A 16,680-nucleotide genomic window follows, 5' to 3' on the forward strand; every position below is an offset into this window, starting at 1 on the left:
TTGTATTCAATATGGAACTGAAAAAAATGTATTTGAGGGAGTATTTACCAAGCTCTTTATGTAAATGGCAATAAATGGTCTATAGTCATTTTAGCAGATACTGATCTCCTAAGTTCCCTCTAAGCTGCATAATAACGCGGCTATTTTCTGAGCCCCACTCAGAAGTTCAAAGCTCCTGCACAGGCAGGGAGCTCAGCTGATGGGCATGGGACAAGGCATCTGTAAGCAGCAGCTAAATGGAGCTACCACATGCTGAACTGAAAAGTTCCCAGAGCAGATAAGCAGACAGGGATAAGTGGCTGGGGGAATGAGTAATTAATTGGCTTGGGAGGAAGTCAGAGAGGAAGGAAGCTTGGCGAGTCCTGTCTGCCAGAGCAGGAGTGGGGGGCAGAAACCCAGTAGTCTCTTCAACCCTCCTGGGTTGCGAAGGGGGAGATAAGGGGCTGACTGCATGGGGTAGGTGAGAGAAAGAGGGCGTGCAGTGAGATGGAGGCATGGGGCAGTTTGCTCAGGATGATCAGACTCTTTGGCTGCAGTCCTCTCACTTTGTCTGGGTTGGAGGAGGGGGGGCAGAAAGCAGACTGCATGTGATGTGTGCATGCCAGGAGCACATTTGCATAATTACATTTCAGACAATGTTTATATAGGTGTTAATGGCTTAAAATACAAAAGAAAAATATTCTTTTAACAGATTTTTTGGAGTGTTGCAGATACCTAAAACTCAGAACTTAGAACTTACTGATTTTTTTTAAAAACCTGTGTTACTAATTAATAAATGGTGAACTGTATTGCATTAAGGCCAGATCTTTGCTATGTCGTAGCGTTCTGGCTCTTATGAGTCAGAAGTAGCAAGTACGAGGTGTGATGCTAGTTTTGAATGATGAAACCTTACGTGCAAGCTCTTTGAAACACGCATCTGTCTACAAACAAGTGTCCAAATCAAAAATTAATAAATTACCCACTTGCTTTCTGGCAGTCAGCCCGTTCACCTTCTGCTGCAATGTTGTCCATTGTTTACATGAAAAACTCCAGTGAGCCAGCAGTGATGTCATCATCCTCCTTGTCCACACTATGCACACTCTACTACTGCCTATATGCTCTTCTGAAGTGACATAATCCACTGGATTTCTTGCATCTTTTCCTACAGGCCAGGTATTGTGTTGTTGTCACAGCATATGCAGCTCCACATGCTGCTTGGTGATCTCTAAGGGTGTGTCTAGACTACAGGGTTTTTTCGAAAAAACTTCCCCTGTGTCTAGACTGCTGCCACGTTCTTTTGAAAGTAAATAGAAAGAAACTCCAAAGGGTGGAGTTTCGATTTCTGAAAATAGCAGTTTCTGATACTCTTGATGTTTTTAACAGTTTTCATTTAACTCTGGCAGAATTAAACAAACAAACAAACAAAATCCGCCCCCCCCCCCCCCACACACACACCCCACAAACCACCAAAAACCCCACCAGGGAAAAAATTCTGTTGAGTGGGGGAAAAAAAAAAGACCAAAGTTGTTGAGAAGAGAAAAAAAAGGGGGCCCCGAGAGTTAAGCAATAAAATAACTAAATAAAACAGCATTAGAACAGCATGGCCCCTTTAAGTGCGTGCAGAGTCAGAATAGGGATAGGAAGAGTGGCGAATTTGAGCACTAAGACCCAGGGAAGGCATTGTTTTCCCTTGCTTCAAGTCTTTAGGCTTTTTTGCCAGCAGCCATCTTGTTTTCTTGATCAAGCCAGAAGGCAGCTTCCCTGGGGAACCAGGTAAGCAGCAGTTCCAGGGGCGGGGCCCAGTCGCTGAGTGTGTCGTAGAGTTGCCAGGAGTCTGGTATTTTTGCCTCCTGGCAGGGAAAAAAAACCCCAGAAAATACCAGACATTTCAGGTGTCCAGTATTTTCTGAATTTTTTTTTTTTTTAACCAGACAGGAGGCGAAAATACCAGACTGTCCGGGTCAATACTGGACACTTGGCAACCTACAAGTAGAGGAACCTGCCTGGGGCTCCCTGCTGTGTCCATGGGCTGGATCTGGTGGCTTGACAGACTGGATCCAACCCATGAGCTGTATTTTGCCTGGGTCTGATCTCCGCACACTAACTTACAGGGCTGAAGCCTAAATGAATACTTCTGAAAGGGTGGATACAAGATAAAGACTTAACAAAAGTTTTGACAGACACACACAGCTTTTACTGTTAATTATCCAAGCTATTAAGAATAATCTCTTGAATGATTTTCTGAGGACAGTATAGTTTTTATTATTATTATTATTAAAGTAACTTTTTGGCCCCAGTCCTTCAAAGACTTACATGCATATTTAATTTTTATACTTAAATAGTTCCACTGAATTACATGGGATGACTCACATATTTAAAAGCACATGCATAGATTTTTGCAGAATCAGGGCCTTAAATAGCAGCTGTTTAACTAAGGTATGACATTTAAAATGTTTATTAAAGCACTATAAATCACTTGTATAATACTCTCTCTTCTCTCTCTTAAACCCTTGTACTCCCAAGTGGAGCATAGGTCCATTCCTTGTTGTGCTGAGGTAGCTTGTGTGTCTCAACGACCTGGAGAGCTATGCCAGCAGGAGCTCCTGGAAGGGTCACCCAAACTGGATGGGTCAAAGGATGTAACCCAGTGATTCATCATGTCGGATTTGATTGTTTAATGTTAAGTCCTGAGCCATTTACAATTGTTTAATCCATTTCCTGGGAAGTATGATCTAGGATACAATTTTATAAAAATGAAAAACCTGATGGCCTGGAAATATGCTAGGGATGTTAAAAATAGTATAATATGGTAACCATTAAATATCCTGTCAGTTACATGGTTAACCATTACTTTTATAAAGGGAATTTACTACAATCCACTGCAGGCTCTGTAGTAGGAGCCAGAAAGCTCAGTCCCAACACGTGCCAGGTACCAGCAGCTGCCCCTGCTCTCAGGCTGCCCCTGCTATAGCTCTGCATTTTAAAAAACTTGGAGCCTGCAGGCAGGCTGCCTCAGTGGGGTCCTGTCAGCTACCCCTACTGCCAGGCTCCCCCACTGTGTTTCTGCATTAGGAACCCACAAGCTCCCTCATCCAGACAAGATTTTCTACAATGCAGAGTTGCAGCGGGGGGCAGCCTGGAAGCAGGGGCAGTTTCCAGGACCTGGTGCATGCCAGGACTGAACCAGCCTTCCTGTCTGCCTGCCAGCTCCAAATTTACTTATAGAGCTGCAGCAAGGGAATGTGTGTGGGGGGGGGGGGGGGGGGGGGGGAAGGAAAGACTTGTGGTCAACCAGTAACATTAACCAATAAGCATCCAATTATCAGTTAACTGGTTACTCTCTGAACTGTCATTCATGCTTAAATTTGATACTTTATGCCTCGGTCTAAACAAAGACATTAATTATCTTTCGCATTACAAAGATAGCTTCCCCAATTATCACCTCTAATATCATTAGCTCACAAATATTTACCTTTCCCTCCCCACCCCCCGCATCGCCCTTCTGTTCTGAAATTTGATTTGTCCTTTTCATATGTGTCCTTTTTTTTTTAATTGTATCCTTTGGTATATAGGAGTGTGCCAATTTTCTTCCACTATTTGATCCGAGGAAGTGGGTCTGGCCCACGAAAGCTCATCACCTAATAAACCATCTTGTTAGTCTTTAAAGTGCTACATAGTCCTGTTTTTTGTTTCAGCTACACCAGACTAACACAGCTACATTTCTGTCACTATTCTGGTTACTCTCTCACATCCCTAATGCTCAAAAACTTCAGAGGGGTAGCCGAGTTAGTCTGTAACTGGAAAAACTTAAACAACTAATAGTCTAGCACCTTAAAGACTAACAAAAACATGTAGATGGTTTCATGAGCTTTCGTGGGCACAATCCACTTCTTAGATGCCAGTCATTTGAAGAAGCGGATTGTGCCCATGAAAGCTCATGAAACCATCTACATGTTTTGTTAGTCTTTAAGTTGCTGTTAGACTATTCATTGTTTTTTTATGTGTACCTCTAATGCTGACACGTTCAACTATCCTGAATAGGTTCACTTACATCAGAAATTTTTGCCTCCTTGTTCTTCTACAAAAATCTCATCCTTGTTGCTCTCTCTCAATACTTTCAATTACAGTATTGGACTAGAAATACTTATGCAGTGCTTAGGCTTTTACATGAAAGAAGCTTGATTTAAATCAGATTGCCTGTGAGTAAAGTTCAGCCTGTTCACAAGCGTTTGCAGTACTGGATTTAACAATCAAGCCAAATAATTACCTATCCTGTCGTACATGAAGCTGCTCTACCCTGTGGATGGCTGATGATAATTTTGTGCATAAGTAGTAGTTTAAAAAAATTGCCTTTTAAAAACTCTTCACACATGCACAAAAAACCCTGTTGATGTCAAAGTCCTCTTATTTTACAGGATATATCCGTGTTAATGAAAATTTATTTTAAAAATAATAAAAAGTCACATAATAGAAAACTGACCCATTTTAACCCTTCAAAATGGAAAGAACTTTATGATTATCAAAGTATTTGTAATTGTTTTCCTTGTGAAGCAGGCTGCTACCAGACCACTTTCCCCATTACAGGGCAGAACACGTTCTCATTGATTTCTATGGGAGTAGGGCCCTCCCAGAAGCCTGATAACATGGAGAAGTGGGAGAACTCTTGTGCTGTTGTACAGTCCGAGTTAGAGATCACACCACAGGAAGTATAATCCAGAAGAGTTAATTACAGCCTCCTGGCCTATTTAGGGGACACGATCAACTGAAACTTTCAGAAAGACAGAAGTGAGATTTTTATCTTCTACACTCATAACAGGAAACACATCAGATTACTATACCTGAAAGAGGTGAGAGCAGGATCCCTCCCCCCACCTCACATTTGTTTAATTTGTGCATTTGACAACGCTTTGCATATAGTTTGTTTCATCTGTACAGTCATTTCCCTGTCTGGATCTTTCACAGTATCAGAGGAAAGGGAAAGCATTTTAAAAGTTCAAAAATGTGATTGTAAGAACCACAAAAACTGGCAGGGAGACTCCGGGGCAAAGTAGTACCTGACCCTACTTTTAACTCTTCAAGAATCAAGATTTCAAGCTGGTACGGTCCCATTAATGTGGTTTTTATTTTCCGTGATCTGTTGCTGTTTGATACTGAATCAGTTGTCTCTTGTTCAAACGAAGTGTGAGTTCTCAGCAGCTGCGGAAGAGGATATTCACAACTGGAACAAAGGCAGAGTACTCTGCCTTTGTAAGGGGAACTATGCTGGAGTGAAGAAATAAAATGCAGCCCATAAGCATCTGGAGTTTTACCTAAAGCTTCCCCTGTCTTCAATGAGTTTTGGCTGAGTCTCAGGAACTGGAAAAAAAAAGAGACGAGGAGTCCTGTGGCACCTTATAGACTAACTGAAGTGTAGGAGCATAAGCTTTCGTGGGCAAAGACCCACTTCGTCAGATGCATGTGAGATAACGAAGTGGGTCTTTGCCCATGAAAGCTTATGCTCCTACACTTCAGTTAGTCTATAAGGTGCCACAGGACTCCTCGTCGCTTTTGCAGATTCAGACTAACACAGCTACCCCTCTGATACTGGAAAAAAAGAGATACTGGCACTCCAAACCCATCATACAAATAGGTGCATTGGCTCAAAACCTGCTACTGGCCCTGTCCAGACCATGCTATGTGCAGTCTCTTCCTAACCAACTGGGATCCCTCTCTCTGTGCAGCTCATAGGAAGCTCATCTCCAAGCAGGGGCTGTTCTTACTGCATAGGTTAAGTGGTTAGAAGTCCTTGCGATCCACTATGACAGAGTTAAATTTTACCTTAGGTACAAAAAGGCTGGTGCAAGATCATGTTCTGCCTTACCAAAACAACTCCCCACCCTTTCCACTAAGCATTAAAAGGACATCCTCTTTAAGGTGTGCTTCAACTGATGGGGCACGGAGACTTAATTAGATGTTATCTCTTGAGCTCACAACAGGCAAAGGCGCCTGCTCTGCTTAACCAGGATGTACCTTGGAATGGGTTCACCAGATGGAAAACCCAAATAAGCAACTTCTCTCATAAATGGGGTGGAGGTGGAAGCAGATTGAGAGGGAAATGAGAAGAGCCTAGTCCACAGGGTACTATTACCCTGACTTTCCAGCGGGGACCATGCTTTTCAGACCAGAAGCTACCAGGTGCGATGACCACCGTGTTTCATCCTGACCCCTACTGTTCTCTTGTAGGAGCCCACATTCCCCGTTGTGCCAAGGCCCATAGAATCAGAGAACTAGAAGGAACCGCGAGAGCTCATCAAGTCCAGTCCCCTGCATCCTGGCCATCGCTTTGTGCAGCGCCTGGCACCACGGGGGCTGCCCCTTGCGCAGGAGGGGAGCCCCCATACAGCAGGCAAAGCCTCCCTCCCCGTGCTGGCTGCGGTCCGGGCTGGAGACTGGAAGGGCCCCCCGCGACGGGGCAGGGCACTGGCGAAGGGAGGAAGCTCTCACCTGGGAATGTATCTGGCCTCGTCCCCCAGCCGCAGCTGGAAGTCCCGCCAGGGCTGGTGCAGCCCCGCCGCGCCCCACGCCGCCTCCTCGTCCTGCTCCAGCGTCTCCCCGCCGCCCCCGCTGCCCCGCCGCTGGCTGGCCCCGCGGAAGCCGCGGGCGAACTCGTGGAAAGTGATGGCCCCGTCGCGGTCGCTGTCGAGCCGCTGGAAGATCGCCTCGGCCTCGGCCGGCCGCACCCGCAGCTCGGCGCACAGCGAGCCGAACTCCTCCCGCTCGATGCGCCCCGAGCCCCGCACGTCGCAGGCCACGAAGAGGGAGCGGAGCCGGGCCAGCTCGTCCCCCTCGTCCCGCGCCATGGCCACTGGCCCCGCTCTGGCTGGGCTGCTCCGAGCGCCCCAACCTGCCGCGCAACTTTCCCCGGGAGCCGCCCCCGCCCGGCTCCGCCCCCCTGCCCCGGCTCCTGCGGCCGCCTCGCCAGCCACTCACTGGGCGGCCGGTCCCGAGGGGCGGCGAGAGCCCGCGCACCTCTGAGCGGGGCGGGAGCGCTGGGAGTCGGCGGGCGGAGCCCCGGAGCCTGCATGATGTAAGGTGCAGCCGCGCTCGCCCTGCCCGACTCGCCAGGTTCGCCTCTTGGACAAACGATGCGATTTCCAGCGTAACTGCGGCGCGCCCTTCTATTTGCTGGAGGAAACCCCCGCAGGAAGCAATGCAAATATTGCGGGAAAGGGAGGCAGTTCGTTATAGAAGGCAGCGAGGACGCGTTGAGCAGTTGATCTCTTTTGCGTGCGTTTGCATAACACTTTATTTGAAGAAAAAAAAAAACATTAAACGGTCTGTTAGAAATATTTCCTTGCCAAGCGTTCAGACCACAGGAATTGCATACCTCATTTTCTGCCTTGTGGTCCATTTGAATCTGGGATTCGCTTTAGGCTGTTGATAAGCTCTGGCACTTTTGAATTAGTTAATTCATTCTCTGATTACTCCCCCCCCCCCCCCCCCCCCCCCCCTGCCAGCAGCCCTTTTCTCTGCTCCAGCAGAAACTTTCCAGGTAATTTAAAGTGCCCATCCATTTTTGAGAGTCAGTATTTGTTTGAGTTGAAAAAGGAAAAGGGGTATACAGAGCCTGGTCCAAAGCCAACTGAAGTCAACAGGAGTCTGTTTCTTATTAAAAGTGTTTCCTGCATTGTAATTACAGAGTTGACTTGAAATTGGGTTAATTAAGACTCTCCTAGTCCAATGTATTGTGATACAGATACAATGACAAATAGAAGAAAAACTTAAAAACCAATAAATAGTCTGGTAGCACTTTAAAGACTAACAAAACATGTAGATGGTATCATGAGCTTTCCTGCCCACAAAAGCTCATGATACCATTCTACATGTTTTGTTAGTCTTTAAAGTGCTACCAGACTATTTGTTGTTTTAAAAGTTTTTCCTGTTACAGACTAACTCGGCTATTCTTCTGAAACAAATGGAAGAGAATCTTATTAAAATGTCAAATCAATAGAGAATGACATCCGTCAAAGTTTGTAGGAAGACCCTGCTGAAATATAAAATATTTATTGTTCCACAGCATGACTTTTTAAGTCTGAGGAGGCTAATAGATCCAGGAATCTCTCCCCTCCTCCCTCTTTTGAGGTATATACTAGAAACAGCTAATCTCACTGAGATGAAGGCCTGGTTTACATGTAAAAATTAAATCAACAAAGCTACTGTAGTCAGAGGTGTGGAAAAAAATACCAGTGTAGATCTGCAGACCTAGCTGCCATCCTTGGCAAGATGTGTTGCTACAGTTCTGAACTAAAGCTTTCACTCTGCAGTACAGGAATGTTCTTGTAATGATCTGTAACTATGGGGACTATCAGAATTTGTGTTTGATCATAAATATCATTTAGTACACCCCTAGAGTGAGCCAACACACTATTATAAGTTAACTGATTTATTGTAATATTCTCTGTAAAAGGATTCAGGGTACCAACTTCAGTCTCCCCAGAAGCAGCAGACATGACCTCAGAAGTGGGTTGGAGAAACAAGAGTATTTTCCTCTGTCTACACAGGATTATTCAGGTTGAACCTCTCTCAACCCAGACTTCTTGGTCCAGCAACAGCCGTGGTCCAGCAGGGCCAAAGGCTGGAGCTCTGCAAGGACTGGAAATCTAGCCAGGTTGGCTGCAGGGAGGCCAACAGCTGGGAGTCCTTCCACAAGAATCTGGCTGAGCCAATGGCAGAATGGCCAGAATTCTGCAGGCTCCATCAGGGCAGTGGTCTGCTGTGGAAGGGCCAGGAGCCCCAGCAGGGCTGGCAGGGTTGGGTGGTTTACCACGGGGGGCAAGGCTGGCAGTGGGACTGCAGGCTAGCAGGGCTGGTGCTACCACGGCGGGGCTGGCGGAATTGGGAGCACTGGTGGTGGGGCAACGGTTTGAGGCAGCAGAGGTGGGAGCCCCAATAATAATGGGACCATGAGGTGGCAGGGCTGGTGGCAGGTGGGGAGCCTACAAGGAGGCCAAACCAGGAATGGAGTCAGGCCGGGGGACAAGAAATGACCTCCACTGGTCTAGCAAAATCCCTCCTTCGGGACTACTCAGGTCCCAAGGGTGCCAGACCATGGAAGTCCAACCTGTACCAGATTAATTATGCTGCAGTAATGCACATAAACTAGACATGGCCCAAGATTCAGCCCTCTGTACTCCAGCAAAATCTTCCTGATTAGAAAAAAGTCTGGCTTTTTCTATGCTCTTATATGAAAGGTGGGCCACTAAGTATTGTCCTGGTGGTCAGCATGAACATTGACCATCAGAGAACTTTGAGGAAGACTACACTTGTTCTCTCATCAAAAGGAAACCAATGTATCTTGCTTATGCCTGCCAGACCTTTGATAAAAGGAATTTCTAGGCCCTGGCTTTTGATGTTGACAACCTATTGAGTGGAAGTACTTCGAAGTAGGAATAAGATCCTCCGGAAAAGGGCGCTTTTTCCGGAGGATCGGGGCCAGTGTAGACGCTCTTTTCCGGCTTTTCTAAAAGCCGGAAAAAAGCGGCGGACATTTTTATTTAAATGCCGCGGGGGATATTTAAATCCCCCGCGCATTTCCTTACTACGATGGCTGAAATTAACATGCCCCTTCCGGAAAAGGGGCCAGTGTAGACGAGCCCATAGAGTATAACTGAACATTGCTTTTGTGAACGAGTACAATTTAGTATATTATTAGTCCTAATTTTACTCCTTGTTCTTCTCAGCCCTTCTATATGTTGCCTTTTTCTGTTCTCATCTTCCTTAGGGTTTAAACTTTTATGTTAGATGTACCCTGAACATCTAAGATTATATAAGTAAAAAATAGCAATAAAAGACATTCCCAACTCACTCTGCAATAGGTCTGACCCAAAGCCCTCTGAAGTCAACAGGACTCTCTATGAACTTCAGGAAACATTGGAGAAGGCCCTAAAAATAATATTTACAAGAGCCACATGTAATTGTTACATTTTCTTCAAATTCTGCCTTTATTTATGTGAACACAACCTCTTCTGTAGTCAATGGTTATAAATGAGGAGAGAATATGTGTGTTTGGGTGTTGCTTCTTCCACTGCTACAGAAGTTTTAATTTGGCTCATTAGACTCAAACAAGATGAAGAATGTTGTCATTTAGCACTGACATGGAAGAGATACATACTCCAAAATAGATGGTACTTACAGTCTTATACAATCGACCACTTTCTGTCTATCCTTGCTTGGTACTATGCTTCTAATTAGAGGGCTCAAACATGCCATTCAAACAAACCAACACAGATACAACAAAACAAAAGATGATTCATTTTATGAGTTGTAAACAGTGGATGTTGAGGGCAGGATTCTCAGAAGGAAATGGAAAAACAAGGTTTTGTTCTGAAATTACGCACCTACTATGATAAAAATATGTCATCTTGAGTCCAGTTCTAGCCTAATTTAATATTCAAAAACAAAAGTTCTCAGCCATGGCCCAGTAAGTGTACTTTTTACCCAGGAGACAGAAAGAAGCAGTCACATGAATTAAACAGGTAAATACTAAGGTTACAGCCATCTTAGAAATATCAGGGATGTAATTTTTTATTCATTTTTTGTCTTACTACAACGATAACTCCAGCCTTACTTCAAAACCAGTTTAAGCACCAGAAAATGTATGGTTGAATTAGATAGTAGCAGGGTATGAAATCATGCTGCATGAGCTGGTGTGTGAATACAGAGCACTTAACATAATATCACAACCTAAAATATTTTGAACAGAATCTGACGTGTACAGATGACAAAATTAGTTTCATTGATGCTATATTAGACACAGTCTAAACTCTAAGGCTATGTCTACACTGGAGCGATCTTGCACCAGAGCTATGCAAATGAGGTTAAGTGTGGAATATCCCCGAGCTGCATTTGCATATCTGAGCCGCCATTTTGCGGAAGAGGCTCTTGCTCAAGAAGGAGCTGTCCACACTGCCCCTTCTTGCGCAAGAAAAACCCTCACAGAAAATAATTAGCATAACAGCACTGCACAAGAGGGTTTTTCTTGCGCAAGAAGGAGCAGTGTAGACAGCTCCTTTTTGCGCAAGAGCCTCTTCCGCAAAAATGGCAGCTCATTACATATGCAAATGAGGCTCGGCAATATTCCATGATTAGCCTCATTTGAATAGCTCTGGCACAAGATCGTGCCAGTGCAGACATAACCTAAGGATATGCCTAGACTGCATCCCTCTATCGGCAGAGGGATGCAGATTAGGCAGGTCGACATTGCAAATGAGGCGATTTAAATATCCCGTGCCTAATTTGCATAAAAATGGCCACTGCATTTTGCCGACTCATCACTTTGTCCGTAAAAAGCGGTAGTCTAGAGCGGGATCTGTCAAGAAAGAAAGCCTTTCGACAAATCCCTTATGCCTCCTGCAAGGAAGTTTACAGGATCTGTTGAAAAAGGCTTTCTTTCTCAACAGATCCCCCTCTAGACTACCGCTTTTTGCCGACAAAGTGCTGAGTCGGCAAAATGCAGTGGCCATTTTAATGCAAATTAGGCACAGGATATTTAAATCCCTGCCTCATTCGCAATGTCAACCTGCCTAATCTGCATCCCTCTGCAGACAGAGAGATGCAGTCTAGGCATACCCTAAAAGAGTAACTCTGAAGTATTAAAACTGTTATTTTCCCCTATTATATACCAAACAAATTAATCAGTTACATTATGGAGAGAAACAAGGAGCCCATTAATTTTGGTTGCAGCTGTAATATTATCTGGTGGGTTATATTGTCGAACAGGAAAGGAGAAAAGAGATTTATTTAAATAGAGTTCCTGGGGATAAATTCTCCTTTCAACAGCATTCACAAGGGGATCCTAATTAAGGTTGCCAGTCCCAGTCATCATCCTAGCTCCCAGACCCAGTCTCTTTGCCTAGCCAGTTCCAGTCTCCAAGTCTTAGCCTCCCCCAAAATCTCAGCATCCAGTCTTTAGTTTCTCTCTCCACATCACTGCCAGTTTGTTCCAATGGAATTTGCAGCTGCTTATCTAAGATTTTCAAATTGTTCCCCACAGAATACCAAATGGCATATAGCTGGTCCCCAAGTTGCGAATGGTCGACTTACGACCGTTCGCAGTTACGACCAAAGCTGTCGTAAACAGTGGACCCCGAGTTACGAATGCAATCTGCGCTTACAAACACTGCGGTCACATGTAACTCTATAGGGTCCAACTTATGAATGAACCGAGTTTACAACCAATTGCTTGGTCTGTAATTGGTTCGTAAGTCGGGAAGAGGCTGTATATTTTTTGGTGTGCATAGCCACATCCGAAATTATAGACATTACATTCCTTTGCCAACTGCAGCTTACACCTGCTCTGTAACTTATACCACCATTTACATCATTGCTGGTTTATTTTTATTCTTTCCAATCAAATAGCAAGGACAATACATTTAGCAATATTTAGCATGTGGATTGTATCTCATATTAAAAAGGTATTGCATGCATTATCTTCACAACATCTCTGCAAAGAATGCAAGTGACTCGTGCAAGACCAGAAGGAGAGTCAGTGACAGGATTAGAGTTCAGGAATTCATGGTTCCCAATTCCATAATTTAAAAATATGCACAAGAATAACTGGCATCGCATCTCTTTGCTGCAGCACTCATAGCAATAGAGTTGCTCGTTCAATTAAATGTTAGCAGGTAGGACAGAGAGGTCATGATACACTTGTACTGTTTTATTGGTTTCTTTAATGGACTCCAGGTCAGGAAAGAAGCGGCAGCCATAAAGATGAAGCAACTTCAGCCTGAAAAAGAGAAAGCAGACCATGAGGAACAGAATTAAATACAGAAGCTAAAAGAGATGGGTACGTGGCAGCAAAAGTAGAATAAATCTATGATACTGCACTGATCCCTTTTAAAATCCCTTGCCTAATCAGGTAGTTTGTGAACCTGTGGAATATTCAATGATAGTACTAACTAAAGAGCCCTTGTAGTCTTCCTCATGACATTTTATTTAACAACAATATTCCAATGCCAGGCCTGACAGGAGAAGGACATATTAAGTGGATGCTTCCAAGTAGCTGATTCCCAACATTTACATTAGGTTTTGTTAAAGTGAATAGTAATTGGGAGGGCAGGGTTACAGGCCCTAATATTACAAGGTGCTCAGTAAGATATCAGAATATCTGAATTTTATTTTAAATTTATTTAGTAAAATGTATTTTAAACAACTTTTTGAACCGGAATAATTCTCCTTCTCCCTGCACTATTAGAAACCTAAACAAATACAATTTGTAGTGTATGAAAATCAGAAAGTGACATTGGTAAGTCTGGGTATATCCTCCAAACTATGTAAAAAGCAAAAAGTAAACACCAAAGCCCCAATTTAGTACTCAGTTTCACAAGTGCATCTCCCTAGGTATCTGATGGCAGAGTGGAACCTGCCATCTGGTAAAAGTAAATTAGATTCAATTATTTTCATGTAAGGAGTTGTTATTGACAAAAAAAAAAAATCAAGATTGGATGTTTTCTCAGAGACATACTCTGATGCTCACAGGAATTAATTTAGTATAACCCGTGTTATACAAGAGGTCTGATTAGATGATCACAGCAGCCCCTCTGGATTTATAATTGATGTATATGAAAAACTCAAAAAAATGTTAGTGTGAATCACTCATAGAGCTGAGTTTGGTTTTTGATGTTAAAATAAACCTTTTATTTTAAAATAGGGATTTAGTAAGAAAAGTGACCATAAATATGACCTTATAGAGACACATTTATTCTGTTCTCTATGGCTTCCATAGCAAAGCAACTCAGTGTACAAGCCCAGGTTTTGTAACTGCCAGCTCTGAAAACTCACCATTAGAAGGGACAAGTTGATTTTTCTATCTCTTACATCAAATATTCTGCAATCAACGTGCCACCCTGTGAGGAGGTTCACTCACCACCACAGCACCCCCTGCCCTAGGAATTAGCTCCTTCTGGCCGACTAGGTGCCTTCCTTCGGGTGGTGTCTCCCCTCTTTCTTCCGTGCCACGGTGTCCTCTTCAGGAGGCTACCCTCCAGCAGTGCCCACATCCATCTGAGCCCCCCTTCCGGAGGTTGTTTCTTCAGCAGGCCATGCTTCAGGCCCTGCAGTCTGGGAGCTTGTTTGACCAGAGCTCCCCTAGCCCTGCCTTTCCTCCCCAGCACTGCCCTTGCTCCAGGGAGCCTCCTACTCCCCCAGCAGCCAGGCTTCCACTGCTCTTCCTCTAGGGCACCTCCTACTCCCCCAGCAGCCAGGCTCTTACTCCTCTCCCCAGGAGCAGCAACCCATCCTCTTATATAGCTCCCAGCTGGGCCCTCATCAACTAATGCAGCATCAGCTGGGGTTAAATTCCCAGGTCCTGCTCCAGGCTGGGGTTTGCCCTTAAAGGGCCAGTGCAGGGCAAGCGCCCTGTCACACACCCACACACAGCAACATCTGGGCTGTGTCTACACTGGGCCACTTATTCCGGAAAATCAGCCGCTTTTCCGGAATAAGCTGCGAGCTGTCTACACTGGCCCCTTGAATTTCCGGAAAAGCAACGATGCTCTACTGTACAAAATCAGCCGCTATTCCGGAAAAACTATTCTGCTCCCGCTCGGGCATAAGTCCTTATTCCGGAACACTGTTCCGGAAAAGGGCCAGTGTAGACAGCCCAGTAGTCTTTTCCGGAAAAAAAAGCCCCGATCGCAAAAATGGCGATCGGGGCTCTTTTCCAGAAAAGCGCGTCTACATTGGCCACAGACGCTTTTCCGGAAAAAGGGCTTTTCCGGAAAAGCAGCCTGCCAATGTAGACGCTCTTTTTCCGGAAAAACTGAAAATGGAATAGTATTCCGTTTTAAGCATTTCCGGAAATTCATGCCAGTGTAGACACAGCCCTGGGGAACATTGATGGGGCAGGCACTGAAAGGGGAACAGTCCTAATACAAAAGGAGGGAGACACTTGCCAAGGGACAATAGATAGTTCCTCTCCGTTTGAGTCCCTGGATCCCACTGGCCAGCTAGGGAGAAAAGTTGCTGACTGTCCAGTGTTCCTCAGCTGCCAGGATTTGGCACAGTTCATGGGCCATTTGGAGCCTGAGATCCCTGCATGCACAGGTACCTACCTGAGTATATCTCACTGCAGGATCAGGGTTATATTTTGATCATGATTAGTAACTCATGAAAGGTATATGTTTTTAATACAGAGATTACTTACAACAGCAGTCCAACTTTAAGGATATACTCAAATTCTACAGTGACTATCACCATCTCCATGTGTCACATTTCCATTATACACAATGGGCTGCGTCTACACTGACATGATTTTGCACAAATACTTTTAACGGAAGAGTTTTTCTGTTAAAAGTATTTGTGCAAGAGAGCGTCTATAGTGGCACATGCCTTTGCGCAAAAGGATCCATGCCAGTGTAGACGCTCTCTTGCGCAAGAAAGCTCCGATGGCCATTTTAGCCATCAGGCTTTCTTGCACAAGAAATTGATGTTACTTGTCTACACTGGCCTCTTGCGGAAGAACACTTGTGCAAGAGGTCTTATCCCTGAGCGGGAGTGTCAGAGTATTTGCACAAGAAGCACTGATTTTGTACATTACAACGTCAGTGTTATTGTACAAATACTTGCAGCCAGTGTAGACGAGCGGCAAAATTTTGCCAATGTAGACACAGCCAATAAGCACAACACTGTTCTTACTTTCTTTAACCAGTGGTATAAAGATTGGTATCACTTCCTTCTGTATTTCCATAGTTAATTCTATCAGCTCAGGTTTACAGTCAGAAAGCTGGGTCACCTGCACTTTATTCTGACTGTTTTCAGGTATAACAATGCCAATTTAAAAATAAAATACAGGCTTATTTTCTGCAGCTCACGTTTCACTTATCAGTGTTAAAACACTGTAAATAAAAGTAGATACCTGAAGTACTGCATGAAAAGTCATTAAGAGTTACATCAACCACTACAGTTTTTAAAAGCCACTTAAAAAGGCATATAAACATTTGACTACAGATACCTTAACAGCACAGCTTATGAATGAAAAACATATATAAACAATGTACAGTTGGCTCTAAATTCCCCATTAATTTAATCAGGATCAAAGTCTATGTCTGATAGAATAGCTTAGCATTTTAGCCATGCACTGACAAGATAGCTGAGTTTTTTATCTGTGTAAAGATGTAGATCTTACCTTTTACAGTTTTTGCAGAGTTTTTTAATTGCATCCAGAGTGATATCCTTGCAGAAACTGAGCTTCACACATTCCAAACTGATATGGCAGAAGCTAGCCAACAAGCACACCCTGGTGCCCCCCCCCAAAAAAAACAAACCATTAACTTCAAGTTCTGCCAAGTCTCTTAAAAAGCACATCTTTTTGTTCATCATACAGAAACCTATCAATGAGATTATCTTAGAAATATGTATATGATTGTTGTCTCATTGCTAGAAAAATATAAATATATATTGGATATAGAAATATGAGAACGTACATTCAGATTTATATTTTATTTTCCCTGTTTTAGAAAAATAAAAGAAAGAAAAATGGGGAAAAGCCATACCTACAAAACTGGTATAGCTTAAAAGCTCTGCCAGGGAAGTTGGCAGAGTTTGTAACCCACTTGAAACCAAACTTTTGATTACAGCTCTCAGTATTACTAAAAGATACCACCCCATACACCCAGTTTACAACTTAGCTACAGGTCTTATTTTTTAAAACTAAAGAATAGA

General features: G+C 44.0%; 2 protein-coding genes across 2 annotated transcripts in view; both read right to left on the reverse strand.

Moving 5' to 3' along the window:
• RASEF (RAS and EF-hand domain containing) overlaps nucleotides 1-7,215 on the reverse strand; it is a 56,467-nt gene extending 49,252 nt beyond the window's left edge. Inside the window, exon 1 of the mRNA XM_075931756.2 lies at nucleotides 6,463-7,215. Coding sequence (XP_075787871.1) covers nucleotides 6,463-6,818 — 356 coding nt within the window. The 5' untranslated portion in view covers nucleotides 6,819-7,215. The remainder of the gene's footprint in view (nucleotides 1-6,462) is intronic.
• Nucleotides 7,216-11,801: 4,586 nt separating this feature from the next.
• Nucleotides 11,802-16,680, reverse strand: part of LOC106732012 (uncharacterized) — a 109,717-nt gene continuing 104,838 nt past the window's right edge. Inside the window, exons 14-15 of the mRNA XM_075931757.2 lie at nucleotides 16,145-16,255; nucleotides 11,802-12,745 (exon numbers count right to left, since the gene is read on the reverse strand). Of these exons, the coding sequence (XP_075787872.2) occupies nucleotides 12,628-12,745; nucleotides 16,145-16,255 (229 nt within the window). The 3' untranslated portion in view covers nucleotides 11,802-12,627. The remainder of the gene's footprint in view (nucleotides 12,746-16,144; nucleotides 16,256-16,680) is intronic.

Source organism: Pelodiscus sinensis, chromosome 6 (genome assembly GCF_052426305.1).
Source record: "Pelodiscus sinensis isolate ZL-2025 chromosome 6, ASM5242630v1, whole genome shotgun sequence".
In the NCBI taxonomy this organism is placed as follows: domain Eukaryota; kingdom Metazoa; phylum Chordata; order Testudines; family Trionychidae; genus Pelodiscus; species Pelodiscus sinensis.